The 15253-nt window shown below is 40.2% G+C and overlaps 1 protein-coding gene across 1 annotated transcript; it reads left to right on the forward strand.

Annotated features, from left to right (window-relative positions):
- The first annotated feature begins 5164 nt into the window (after nt 1–5164).
- On the forward strand, nt 5165–10153 carry gask1a (golgi associated kinase 1A). The gene is made up of 6 exons (XM_076279588.1): nt 5165–5179; nt 5366–5509; nt 5882–6694; nt 8589–8711; nt 9548–9651; nt 9855–10153. Exons 1-6 carry the CDS (start codon nt 5165–5167, stop codon nt 10057–10059), a joined length of 1404 nt encoding a protein of 467 aa, XP_076135703.1. The 3' UTR covers nt 10060–10153.
- Nucleotides 10154–15253: the final 5100 nt, after the last annotated feature.

The following is a 15253-nucleotide window of genomic DNA, read 5'->3' on the forward strand; positions in this document are numbered from 1 at the left end:
CTCACACCAATTGACTTTCGCAGACTCCTGTTTTCTGATGACTTTTATGGTATGGATGCAGAGGCGACCTCCTGTCCAGTGTAATAAGCAAATTATATCCTCAGATGTGATTGCCAGTGCAGCTGCAACTTGCACCAACACCTTTAGAATGATGTAGCCAGTACTACTCTCTTTATTTGAGATTTAGATCTGCATAGGACAGCCTATATAAACATAAACCCTGTAATTAGGCAACCTATTAAATAACCCTTCAAACCCCAGAATAGGGTTTCTGAATATGCTGTTCAGACTTTTGTTAACTTCTGTCAGTATATTGGCTTAACAGGATTTATATGGTTGGTAAGCACTCTTGCAGCATCATTAAATAACATGTATTAACAGCTTTTGGGTGACCGGTTAACTTCAGATACTATAGTGTGCTATGGAATTTCCAACACGTGATGGGAACATGTAAGCAACCAATATTAATCCTATATATCTTACTGTCTGGCTTAGGCGTGTATTGTTTTTATGTTGATGCTATTTTTACCTTGACGTCAGTTGTTGATATTATAAACACTAGGTTTTATAACAATTAATGTAAACGACTTCCAATTGGCCAATTACTGTGGTAGATTTACTTTGTTATAACTCATGTAGACGTATCTTTCACAATTATGCCATAATATCTGTAAATTCCTAATGAATATTCCCTGCCCTATTCTCTAATACAATGACCACGTAGACCACAAACAGGAGGTGGAGGACAAAATTCATGAGCCCTTTTTGCCATCGTTTTTTTTCCACGTTTCTGGAAACCAGGCCAACAGTTCTCAAGTTTCACTGCATTCCTTTAAGAACCTATTCTAGCTGGAGTCATAGACTACCTAGAGCTTTTACTGCGAAGTAACCTTTCATACGAACAGTTGCCTGACTAGTTACTTGACGAGTTGGGATAACTTTTCGGTCAAACGTGTGCAAACTCACAAAAGGCTAAATCTCCGCGAACATCATAGACTCGTTTCAGGCGATACGATTGTTTGATTTTTTTCTAGGATTAAGCATGAACCATGCTACAGCATCTTCATTGAAATGGGCTGTTTTGATTAAAGCAAATCAAGAAAAGCTTAGATTGCAACTATACTTTTAGTGTAATGATGGACAATGCTGCACCAGGGCTTCTAGTGCACGTTTTTAATAGAGAAAGTATCGAGATGATGTGGCAGCGAGCACATGTGAGATGAGATGAGACAAATTAAAAATGTTAGATCGGCATTTGCACCGAACAACTCCAGTGTTCAGTCGTCATATCATGGTAAGTGTCTGTATACATTGTTCTACGATGTACAGTAGGCTGAAACTTGGAAACAAACCTGCCATCCAATGCGCATGCATAAACACTGTAGCTTTGAACATTTGCACGCGCGTATGATCTAGCCTACTGCACAGAGACATTGAGGGATCTCTTTTTTTTTTATAAAGGAGCAAAGAAACTATGTTGTGTATTATCCAGGATCTATCTCAGCCACACCCTAGGCGTCTAAATGAGGCATGGAAAATAAAGAAGGGCAGTGAGCCAAATAATATTCTTCTGGTTGTCCTTTTGATATAAAAATGTAATGACTTCAAATTTGCAAAAAAAAAAAAAAAAAATCATATGTCAAAATGTGTTATGTATATTAAACATGAATTATTGATTTCTTCTCATTTTTCTTCATATTTACATATTAATATGATCGCATGCTGAGTGGGAAGCGCCGGTTAAAAGGAATAAGACATCAACAAAAGACTGACACAGATTTGGAGAGTGGTCATAGATTAAGGAAGATTAGTCATTTGCATACCTGTCATTCTCATTTTTATGTGTCATAAGATGCGAAGGTTTGTGGAGCAGCTTTGTCACACCTATAGCGAAGTTATATCCATTTTTACGAACAGTTGCTACCTTGACTGTGCAGTGCAGGATATGTTAGATTTGGCATTGAGATTTTACTATGTGGAGTTCTGTGGTATTGTGGAATATACTTCAATGGAGTTCAATCCACTTAGGAAATTGTAATGAGCCCAGCCAAACGTCTAAAACAAAGTTGACTGCCACTCCTAGGACTGAACAAGCTACTGTATGTGCAGACTTAGCAGAGCAGTTTGTTCTGTGCCCAGAACATGTGCATGAGTGTAGCTGTTGAGTTCTGTAGGACGTGTGTGAGAGAGCAGAGAGAGTGAAGTAGTCCAAACAAGTGGAGGTTCCTGAGGAGACACAGGAATGCAAGGAGCAGATCACAGGAGGAGCCACCTCCACAGCACACCACAGTGCCTACCAGCCCTCCACTATCTGCCCTGGTGCATTGGCACTGGGTCTACATGATCATGCACACAGTAGAACTGGATGTTCAAAAGACAGTAAACATTAGCACATGTGTGAAATTAGTAATGAAATAAGTCCACCATCCACCTACATCACAAGGACATCACAGCATGTGCTTTCCTCATGTATGTTGTCTGATAATGATCCCGATGCTTCCTGGTCTGCTGTGGTCTTTGTGAAAAAACATCAGTATTTTATAGCTTCATCTTGTAGCTTCAAGGCCCAACATATGTACCAAATCATGGCAGCAGCTGTACTGAATGATGAGTAATATACCATTTAAATGCTGTCTACATCTTTAGTAGTGTGAAGTATTTGATCAATACTATTTCTGTGACATTAGGGCTGCAACAATTAATCAAAAATGTCAAAAAAATCTAAGTGTTGAGAGTGAAGGGAAAGCTGTTTATAAGTATAGCTTTATAAAGCTCTCCTCTGAAACCACGGTTATGTGAGTAATCAGTGCTGTGTCACCTGGCAACTGCAAACCAGTCAGGCGGACCTCCCGTCCAGAAACTGATCACAGCCTCAGCTGCATGAAATAAGACAACTGCATTAGAAGCGATAACAGCATTTTCTTTCTGGTGAGGTCAGTTCTCCTCTCCTGAATGCTACTTTCTATGTGTGTGTGTGTGTGTGTGTGTGTGTGTGTGTTGCTTCTAACCACTTGCTTCTCATTGGTTATTGGCTATAGATTTTGTAAGGGCAGCACTCACTATTGACTCAGCTAGCATCCGTATGAGTAATGATCCCTCAGTGCAACTCCCTAAGCCCGAGAGCATCTCAGTCAGGACTAGGACACTCACTACAGCAGATGGCACCCTGTCACACCGTTATATAGTGCGCTCTCTGTCATGGCAGGAGACACAAAGAGACAGGCAGACACACTGGAAGATGGGTCCCATCCTCCAACCCTTTTTAATCTCTCTGCCTCCCCAACTCTATGTTCTGTTGATCTTGCACTTCTCACACGCAAACACACACTTCTCCACACTTACCTGTAGCTGTACTCCTGTACTCCTGCCTGAAAAAGAAAAAAAAATGTTCATGCACACCTCAAAGCTGTTAGCAACCGTCCACACCTGCCAAAACCTGTCAGAAACGCTGTACTGATGTTTAACTATAGCATTTTAGTGCTTGGGTGAAAAGGCTACAACATCGAGCAATACCAGTGGCAAGACATTACAGCTTTGTAGAGCTTTGTAGAGCACAGACAGGAAGTTCCTATTTAAACACTCTGAAGTTTCCTTATCCTCATGTACATGTCTTTCAGCTTAGCCAAACACTCAGCAAGAGGAGAAAACTGAACTGGAATAACTCTAAGCAATGGTGTAACTGAGTATCTATCATATTTACAATCCATATAAGGACACCATTTTCACACGCCTGAAATGAGATAAAGAGGTCATGGCACATTTCTTGTGACCGATGCTCCAGATGTGGGTTCTGTACTATTTCTGAGTTATGTGATTGTCACCTCATTGTCTTGCCCCTCTCCTTTTCTGTGAATGCACATGATCAGATTCATGGCTGATTATGTGGACCTGATCTACCACTAGTGGCCGGTCGTTGTTCTGTTGCTGTCGTTGCTGGGTATCATGACCAGCTGGAACTCATTTGGCTGTCCCAGGCAGGCAGGGCACTGCAAAAATGTGCTCTGCTCTGTTTCCTGGGCAGGGCGTGATTGGCTGTTGGCATTCCACCTCTTCACTCATCACCATGCTACAGTATTCAGGAAAGTTATGTCTCAATCTGAGAATATGAATGAGAATATATGCAAGTAAACACACCTTGTATATGTACCAATGCTGTTATATATGCCCACATAACATTACCTGCATAACATTACCAGACACATCCATGTTAGGCTACTGAAGGAGAGATGAGGTCTTACAATTAAGAAATATATATTATTAGTAAAAGCATTATGATATTTTTCTGCGACAGTATTGCAGAAGTTTCTGTATTTTCTCTCTCTCTGTTATTCAAAAAACAGCTGTTTGCTGTTGGGAAGCCCTGAAACTGTTTAGCACCCATACCATGTCCTTATGTTGACAAACCCACAGGTACAGGGACTGCTAAACGCTTGACCATTAATTGGCATGTCATAGTAAGCCTATCTGAATGTATTTCAACTGACCACTACACATCAGTAAGTGAACAATCTACTGTGTGGTCATTTAAGTTAGCCCCAAGGAATACGATTAGAATATAACACAGATCATTCTGGAATACCTCCTAAGCTCTGCGTTTGCTTAGCCAGTAGCCCCTGTGGTGTGGGCCATAACCTGAGACAGGGCAGGTCATAGTGCAGGAGTGGTGAATCCCGAGTCAGTCTCGACTGCAGGCATGACATTCTTTGCGTGGAGGATAATGAACGCCTTTCACAGGCAGTATCTGGAAAAGTCATAAAGCAGCCAGCCACAAGCAAAAGATCCCATGGATCTGAGACATTCCACTCAATGTAAGCTGACTCCCACACTCCGATTCAGTCATGATCAAATTGAAATTGAAATTGAATTATCAAATTCAACACATTTTAGTTTTTTTTCCCACCAACATACACACAACAGATCTTTGAAATCTTTGTAATTGCTCAAAATAGGACAGTATCTTTCAGTGTTAAAGTGACATTTAGAGATTTTGCCCAGTAACTTGCACAAATGTCATGTAAAGGGTGTCATATCTACACTTAAAATGTTCCATTCCCTTATCATAGACTGGGTGCTGTAAAGGTGGTATATTAGTAAGATAGCAATTGTAGCACCAGTGTAGTAGTTGCACTAGAGGTTTTGTAGTTATCTAATTTAAAGCAACACAATGTTGCTTCTGCAAGTCAGGAAGGATCGTGACCCTTTTAGTCGTTTTTGACTAACTGGATACCGTCTGCACTAAATAGCATTGAATAGACTCTGAGGGACACATATATAAATTCTTCCGTGCTTCATTAAGTCAGTGTCATGAATTCAGATTTATTATCATCTTTTAATGATTTAAACTCATTGGTTTGTGCTCCCACAGGCTCTGAGATCACTCATGAAGATCTGTGTCAAGAGGCGGTCTGTGGTGACTTTCTTGGCTCTCTTCACCCTGTCTGTGGTCTTAATCAACACCATTCCCCTGTTTCCCACGCAGACAATGACACTTCCCCCACGAGACCTGAAAGTGAGCACCAGCAAGAGGCTTCCTGAGGGAGCACAAACCACTCTGCTGGATCTCCCTCCACCTCACAGTGGGGCCTGGAAACTCAAAAGTTTAGAGAACAATGCTAAGCACAAATTTATGACTCATCACCAAAGACACAGAGACGTTGGTGTAAGCAAAAATATTGCAAATGAAATACATTTGGATTATTTCATTAAACTCAGGCATAGAAAAGAGTTAGCTCCAGCAAAGACCAAAGGGAAGCTCTCAAACAGAGAAAAAACTCCTTCCCTTCACTCAAACTTTTTAGAGAATAAGCTATTCAGTGGGAGCAGTGCTATCCCCTTCAAACAGCCACTATCACATTCTGTAAAAGCACCTGTCATCTCCCAGACTGCTAAAACACCAGACAACTCTAACGGCACAAAGCCATGTAAGCAGAAATGCATCCAGGGTGGAGGTGGCCATGAGAGTGTGGCAGTGGGAGAGGCTGAGATGACCCAGCCGACAGTCAGAGAGGTCTCAGGAGAAGAGACTGCACATGAACAAAATCCTGAAGGCTTCTGGAAGAGGAGGTCACATTCTTTGGCTGGAAAAGAGAGCATACTGAGAGACCAGATGCGAGGAGAGAAGTCGGATCTGTGCCAGATATCTCATGACAAATGGAACGAGAGCACACCTGAGTCCCTTCCCTGGTTAAGTGCAGATGATGTGAAGAAGATGGCCTTCCTCTCAGGTGGCGTAGTCCTCAGCAAGGCCAGGATTCCAGGACATGGTCAGGTACTTCAGGTTGGCCTGGGGGCTGGAGAGACAGCGGCCGTGCCGGACCACAGGCAGCACTGTCAGTCAGGATCATGTGCTCTAATCAAGCGGCCCAGTGATTGGTTTGAGGTGCTGGCTTTTCACCTGGACAGGGTACTGGAACTGAACAGAAGCCTTCCCTCCGTGCTCAGGAACTTCAAAAGCAAACTGCTACCATACAGGTATATCAGTGGTACCTCTAGACCAGTTGTGTGGTGGGACCCTGACATTCAACACCTGGCGGAGGTGGACAATGACCAAAACTCCTTCTCCCTCTCCTGGCCACTGTACCAGAAGGTTCTGCAGAGCAGGTGTGGGGCCCGCGTGTCCCTGAATGCCACACCATGTGTGGGGGTACACCACTCCGAATGGGGCCGCCTGGCACTGTTTGACTTCTTGCTGCAGGTAAGATGGCAAGTATTTTCTCTTCCATTCATTTATTTTTTATTTTAAAAACATTTTAAGAAGATTCATCGCCCATTTATAATCTCAGATGTTAATCTTTAAACACAACAAGGGTACAATAACGGTTGCAACAACATTATGTTGTGGAAGGGGACAATTGGAGTCTAAAGTCTTGTCTGAAAACAAGGGGAATTGATCATGATGGAGATGTAGGAAAATTATATGTGTTGTTCTATTGTTAATTATTCGGAAATGGCGTTTTGTGATTTACAATATTTAATATTTGTGCAAAGTCAAACAGGGTGCATGGTTTTCTATGTTTACAATTTGAATTTGGTGTAAGTAAGATTACAGTGAGTGTTGGGCTTTTAATAATGGAGTAGCTGGGCTGATATTGGGTCAGTTGCTGTAACATGGCCCTGGCCTAGTAGCACTCTATTGATTTGGAGACCGTGCCAAGTGGGCCTTTGAACATGTGAACAACGCGTCCTTGACAATGCGTCCTTGACTATCCATTTAACACCTGAGAAAACAGGTCGGCTGAAGCCTGAAGCCATCTTCACCAGTGTTGGGAGTAACGGCGTTTAAGTATAACGGCGTTACTAACGGCGTTAATTTGTCAATAACGGAGTAATCTAATTAATTACTTTTTACAACGTTACAACGCCGTTAACGTTACTGGACGTTAAATGCGGTGCGTTACTTACTTTGCATTGATTGAATAAACTGTGTAATCAGAACGCACCCCTGGCTCACAGCTAGTGAGGAGGTGGGTTAATAACGACGTAAGCGATTAGGATTGGCTAAGGCAGAGTCATGTTTCATGATAGCCAATCAGAGCCAGTGTTTTTACACACTTGCCAGCACACGCGCCACACACACGCAACAGCTAAAGTAGAGATTCGATGAAACAGCAGAGGTCAGGAGCAATCCGATGAAAAGTTGGCATTTTCAAGGTGGAGATATAAGCACTACTTCAAATTCATTGTGGTCAAAGGCAAGAACGTGCATGTAATGTGTACATTATGTCCAGGAGCGAAGACTTTGTCGACATCCGTTGTAAGCAACTCTAATTTAATGAGGCATCTCACACACGCTAGTGGCCAAAAACACCGATAGCCCCCCTCCACCAGAGATGATAGCTCGCCATCCACTAGCAAAGAAGGACGCAAAAGCTAGATCTTTCTGCCTCACAACAAAAACCTATGACACAGGCTGAAGTCAACCATAGGTCTGTCGATGGACAATTTCCCCTTGGGGATCAATAAAGTATCTATCTATCTATCTATCTATCTAATAAATATCGAAAGTTATGTAGCCTACAAACACCTGTCTGTTCTACTAATTTCAACTGGCTTTTCAAAACTGCTCAAAAAATCCAAATTCTTTGACATATAGCAACTTTTTTTTGTAACAGTAACGCAAATAGTTACTTTCCCTGGTAACTAGTTACTCTTATCATAGTAATTCAGTTACTAACTCAGTTACTTTTTGGAACAAGTAGTGAGTAACTAACTAATTACTTTTTTAAAGTAACGTTCCCAACACTGATCTTCACAACAGTGCAATGCACACACATTTTCTGTACAAAGAAAGAATGTATAGTGTGGATTTTAATGTTTTAATCTTTACATTATCATAAAATATTGTAGAAAAATAATGTCATGAATGTGATAAAGTTAAAATTTGTATGTAAGTTTATTTGAATGATAAGTTATTGCACATAGATGCATCAACTTACTCATCAACGCTGACATTCCAGTGGTGAGACCATAAACTCAAACTCAAATGTCAAAATGAACATGTTTATACAGGCTGTAACAGAGCCTAATCTGACATGTGCTGATGGTAATTGCTGATTGAGGGAGTATTCATATGTGTGTGTTTTTTCCAGGTGAATGACCGTTTGGACCGCTACTGCTGTGGATTCAGACCAGACCCCTCGGATGTCTGCCTGGAGAACATGTTGCATGTTAAATGCAAAAGCCCTAATGACCTTCTTCTTGTACATATCCTGGCAAGTGTAAAATCATTCCTGTATTTATGCTTTTCTTTAAACGTATGCCTTCAGCTTCACACAGCAAGAATGATCTCTTGTTTCAGTAAAACAAGACTGAAATCAGTTTCCTCCAGAGGGCTGTTCTTGTGATGGGACTGGTGGTTTCTCCACTATCAGGTTATTGTATTATTGTAGACACAGTACTGTGAACACGTTTACTGGGGTTTTAAAATGAGAATCAGTCTGTATTCTGTTTAATGGTTTAATGTTCATGTCTAAGGGGTTAAGTAGAAAAGTCTCAGTTCAATAATACATGTTATCAGTGTCACTGAAGCTAACCACTAGTGTCCCGAATGGGGATATGGGTTGGGCCTCCATGCCACTGAAGCAGCTCCAGACTGTTCTCATCTACAGCCACTACTTATGTAATTGAAAGGTTGTGGATAATTACTTCATGTCTACTGCAAGACTAAAAGCTTTCACTAAAATCATAACTTTTCAACATGATCCACTTCAGCCTTGGACTTTCTGGACATTTGATTGTATACAGTATAATAACAGTCTGTTCATTTTCAGACTGTTGTTCATTTGCACTGGAGACCTTTCCAACAGAAACTTTGTCCTTGGGATGTCAGACTCCAAGTGCTCAGAGCTCAGTCTGTCAGCTTTGTGAGGATTTATGTACATTTCCTCCCTGCAGTCCTATATTTAATTTACCCATACATCAGAACCCTCTGCTGAATCTGACAGCCGTAGAGATTTTGTGATAGAGTGGTTCTTGTACATCAGGAATAGCATTTGCAAACTATGCTATAAAAGAAGAAAATAATTCCTTCCTTCCCTTTTTGTTGTAGGTGAGGAAGGCTGATCCCTCCAGGCTGGTATTTATAGACAATGCAGGTCGGCCACATCACCCTCATGACAACCTCAACTTTCGATTAGTGGAGGGCATTGATGAGTAAGTGCGATGACCAAATTAATCTTATGATTGCAGATTACAGATTGTCACTAATAGCCACCTTTGAATATTATTCTACTATTGATCTTAGAGTTTGGTATAGGTTTTAAAAACAAAGTTCCTTCAAAGCAATGCTATTTACATATGGTACATGACATGATGATGGAGCCCCAGAGTGACGTTTGTTGCACCTCCACCGGTAGGTTCCCTGAGCGAGCTGTGAGCATCCTGCAGTCAGGCTGTCTGGAGAGCATGCTCCTGAGGTCTCTGTCTGCGGACCGGGTGCTGTGGGAGAGCAGAGGAGGAGCAGAGGGCCTGAGGCCCATCATCCGCACCATTCAGCAGCGAGGGACAATCCTGCTGCAGCACATCCACAACAGGAGACTGAGACTCAACAAGGATCTGTGACAGTGGTCATGAGCAACATGCATGGTCTTTCCAAGGGCAGCCTTACACCAGAATGTATCCAGGCATAAGAGAGCTAAGGAATAGGTGCACACAGAGGTGAATAGAAGACGCCAGGACTAAGCAGGGATTGTGTAAGCTGCAACAAAGTCATCAGGGATCTGCTATAGCACACAGTGCTACCAACACCTAGGAAGCCTGTTAAATGGGCATGACTCCTTTGGCAGGTTAACACAAAGGACCAAATGGTCCCATTCTAACTCTAGAACTTCTCAAGCCTGAAAGAACAGTGAAAGGGAGTTAACATGATGTCACCATATTAGAATATCTAATATTCACGATATTAAATTGAAATTCTCGGTGGTCAGTCTTGCATTGACATGAATTCATCCTCAGGTTTTAATTAAGTAAGACAAGTGAATGAATGCAGTCAGCTAGCTGGTGATGGTGGGAAGTCCTAGCACACTGATTTCAACTATTACTTAAACATCTAAGGATGCAAACATGGTCTGAATGAGTTAACATCCTTAATGGATCCTCCCTCTTTGAAGAAGGACATTTGCATGAAGGAGAAGCTCTGTGTAAAGTGAGAATATCCTCACATATCTGTGGTAAAGGCAGTGTAAATGTTTTAGTTCAATCCTTTTATAACGCTGTAACACTATCAAATTAAAGCACAGCTCACAGCAAATGTTTATTCTTTTCAATGTGTGCCTTAGCTGCTTTTGTATTGGTGTAAAATTGGAGTGATTGTTAGCTATTAAAATGCTATTAAAACACCTTTTCTTTTTATCTACAATATATCTATCGACATAGCAGCATTCTTGGTGCTTGTGTTTCATATCCTACAATTTTTAGTGTATTTGGTTGTGAAATGAGGACAATAACAAAAGGCTATCAAATTGATTCCGTTATATTTGTATAAAATGTTACTGCAACACTCTAGCTTACATCTCCATTTTTAAAAACATTAAAAATTCATGTAATTTAATTGTGTATTTCAGGTAATATCAATACAATTGCAATTGTGTTGTTTTGATTGAGTAAAGATAAAGATTTCAGTTCTACTGAAATTACTTGGAAATTTTTTTTAAAAACAATGATTCATGAAAATTCATTAAAATGGAGGATATAGCGTTTTGGAACCAAACTCTTCATATACATATATGCATCCATGGTAAAGTGTTTGTTTTTTGAGTGTTCTGGAAAACATCCTGCAAAGTTAGGTTAGCCAACAACAATAGCTTTATTGTTTAAAAGTTGTGCTGATGAAGACATTCAGAACAGCACTGTCAGAAATCTGTTGCTGATGAAGAGACTCGAGACAGCATTGTCACAAAATTTACTCGGAGCTATCCTGATGTGCTTAAAACATTGATATAGCTTAGGCTACTATAAATAACAGTTGAAGAAAACATGTTGCAACAAAACAGTGGTAAAACTGTCGCCACAGGACACTGCAAAATGGAAACAGCTTTTTTCTGAGGCACTGCCTTGTGGTTTCTCCTCTGTGATTAAGCGTGCCTTGCAGAAATCTGTAGCATGCCTCCCTCGCCTTTCAATTGCAGGATGAAAACATTTGAACAATGAATCAAAACCAGGGAGGGAAACATGTTTAATGTTATAAAAGAGAGGGTGTGATCAGGCAACAGCAAGTCTTGGCACAAGTTATCCTCTGACATACATTAATTAGTTTGTGTGAATAATTTGTCTAAATGCATTATAGTGCAAAGTAAAATATGTTCACCCAGAACAAAAAACTTTTTTTAGACAGATTCGTTAGGGCCTGGAAATAATTAACTATTTCCACTGAACTTGCCAGTTGCAGTGTTGGGTGTCTGAAGTAAACTACTGATTGCATAACTTTTTTCCTTTCAGTATATTCACAAATAGCCATTCAGTGATGCAGTGATGCACAGCAACCTAAATTCTAAAACTAGAATTCTAAAACTAAAAAAGATATTGGGCCATCAAGAGAGTAGCTCTTTCTTTATGGAACATGGTAACTACTTACAACGCTGGAAACCTGAGTAGTCAAAAGGAGTTCCTGGAGAGTCCTCAAGTCCATGTCCTCAAACTACACCACTCCATATAATATGGGTTTATTATTTCAGGAGATGCTCTGTATAAAGGCTGACCCCTACAGTTATGGAACACAGGACCTTGTTTATGTCCAGTAACAAGGTCATTCTAATCATGAAGGGTTTTTTACAGAGTAAAATTCTTATCCTTTTTTTCATACTTGATACTTTCTTACATTGTAGATGTGCATGTCAGAAAGTAAATGTAACTAAAACAGTTCACTGCTGGGCTCTATGATTTCAATCCTGCATTCTCACATTGTATCACTGAACTGCCACTGAGCTGCATGCGTATGGGCCTTATGACACAGCATTCAAACTGCTGTCAAAAACAACTGCTGATGGTGGTTCCATTAATGCAATTCAGACATCACAGAAAGTCAATAAACCTGAATAATTACAAAAGTTTGAAATAATGGCATATGAAATAATCACATTGAAATGCCAAAGGAAAATTTTCAATTTCAATTAAAATGTTTAGAGCAATACCAGAAGTTAACCCTCCTCTTGTGACATGAAATAAAATTGCCTATTACCCTTGGGTTATAAGGCAATCATCAACAAAACATCTGAGTACAACTTTGATCAAACTGTTGCAACAACTTGTAAATAAACTGCAACCAAATTGGTGATTGCATCATCAACTGATTATATGTGATTTTGCCCCCTGAAGACAACATGGCACTGAGGGCTCCGACACTGCAAATGTGTGTAAAACATGAACACATGATAGACTCATCAAAGACACAGTCAATGGTATTTCTAAAGCTCGTATCATAGTCTATCATGTGTTCATATTTTACATACTTTTGCAGTGTACAGTATGTGCCATGTGTCTTTGATGAGTGTCTTTGATGATGTAACATCTTTAATGATTGTAACATCTGTTATTATTTATTAAATGCAGCCACCTTCACATAATTTTATTTCGAATTAAGCTATTTTACCCTTTCAATGTTCAAAATAATTTGGAGCAGCAGGGCTGATAAAATCACTATTTGTGACTAATGAGGGTAGGCCAGTTACGTCAGGGAGCATGTCATTCTCTGATCATGTAGACAGATAGGGTAGAGTCATAGTTTGGTGAAGTGTTCGAATCACTGAGAAAGAAAAGGTGTACTAATGTAGGAGAGAACAGGTGTGTTTTTACGAACCCCGGACATTTTGATAAACACCCTTCAATTACACCTTATACAGGAAATATTATTAAAGACATCAACAAAGGGGTGTGTGCGGTGTCAGGTGGTGGTACAATAGTGTTCATGTGACATGATATTTCTCATTATTAATAGAATGTCATCTATCAGCGCAGGTTATATTGGTCAAATTCATTCTGATTGGATCATAAAAGGCCACAGCAATGAAGAGGATGGACTGAAGTATTTGATGGTATTTGTGGATGTCTGCATTAAGGGCTTTTGATTTGTCTGGTTATGTTAATGGTCGAATGGACAACAACAAAGAGGAATGACCCACAAAATGTGTTGGTATTTGTTGGTAGAGAATCCATCATGAGAGTGAGGGTGGTTGGGTTTGGGACGCCAGACACAACTGTTGAGCCTTCTGGAGATGTCGTGGGCCTAACAGGAAAGTGCCTGCTTGATAACCTCAGTGAAATCCTCTCGATGGCTGCTGTTAGTGATGGGGTTTTTTGCCCACAAAGGTTGCTTTGTTGATTTTGATGGTAAATATGATATGCTGCTGTGGGAAACCTCCTACCTAGTACTATTGACACCACTCCTCACTAGGTGTCCACTCAGTGTAAGAGGTCAAAGGACTGCTCACTCACCGCCTTGGCTCCGCAAAGTGGCTCAGACCGAGCGGAACACTATTCCAGCCACTCATGAGGTCAAGCTCACACTCTCATCCCTTCACATCACCACTGCTGACCAGAAGGACAGTTAACCAGTACCATAGATATTGATACGTCTAACCATACCATGACAGCTCATAAGCAAAATTGTTCCCATGACCCATACCTTTGCAGCAAATGTTTATGTCTCACTATTTAAATCACAATAGATTGAGGCCTTTCTTTATCAGGTGCTCTTGTTAAGATATCTTCTATGCCAAGACAAGGTAGTTTAACTTTATCTATGAATGAACCATATAAAACTGTCATGATCAAGTTTACATTCACCGACACCATTTATCATCATGTGTATCTTGGAATTTAATCAAGAAAGATGTAGACACTCTCACAGCATTAAACGAACCAAAGTAACCAAAGTACATTTTATAAGAAAATTTGATTTAAAAAAGTTTTGACCAGCAACATTTACAAGTACATTAATAACTTTGATTTCCCCAGCCAGCTAAACTCAATTTACAACATCCAAAGTAGTGTATCAGCTCCAAGATTTAAGATCCCGAGGAAAGCAAAATATTAAAAGATATTGAATGTGAAAGCATTTGAACTCATTACTGCCTTCCAATATGAATGTCTTCTACAAGGGTCAGACCCATTTCAGAAAAGCATGTCCAGTTGTGCTGATATCTGCCACCTTGAAACAGTAGTTTCTTCAGAGCTATTAGAAAACCAGTATAAATGTGCAAAATGCCCACTAGTAATCTCATAAACATTATTCCTGCAATGCAGCCACATTTCAACCCCATTCCTTAATTTCACTGTCAACAAATCACATTAAAGGGACTCAGTAATACAAAGCCAACAGTATTTTACGATCACATATAATAAAATAAATATTTGTATTCATAAATAACAATTCAAGGTTTCATCACTAGTATTCAGTACAGCCTCTCACCTACCTGCAATTCTGCCTCAATATGACATCTCCACATGTTGTGGCAGTTTTTGAAACAAAGTCCACGCAAAGATGCAACAATTCCAATACAATGTGGCTAACATGGTTAAGGTCATTAACATCTTCAGTCTAATCCAATGCAAATATCCTAAAATGCACTATTACTATACTCCAACACAGAATGATTTTGACAGACCGAACAACAACTCAGTCCGGTTCTCCCCATTTCAGTAGCAATTGCATGTAACATTATCCAAAATAACTGTTCCTATAAAGTACTTAATCTAAAACAAGGGAATTAGAATTCAATTAGAAATGAAAGGTTCACCAACACAATTACAAAAGCAGAAG

Source organism: Alosa pseudoharengus, unplaced genomic scaffold (genome assembly GCF_046254945.1).
Source record: "Alosa pseudoharengus isolate Yale_2024_CS ecotype anadromous, Long Island Sound unplaced genomic scaffold, YU_APseudo_1.1 YU_APseudo_1.1_scf_12, whole genome shotgun sequence".
NCBI lineage: Eukaryota > Metazoa > Chordata > Actinopteri > Clupeiformes > Clupeidae > Alosa > Alosa pseudoharengus.

Coding starts and splice junctions, on each gene's coding strand:
- gask1a (XM_076279588.1), top strand. Junction 5,510..5,881: donor TTCCCCCACGAGACCTGAAA/GTGAGCACCAGC, acceptor GTCATCTCCCAG/ACTGCTAAAACACCAGACAA. Junction 6,695..8,588: donor TGTTTGACTTCTTGCTGCAG/GTAAGATGGCAA, acceptor TGTTTTTTCCAG/GTGAATGACCGTTTGGACCG.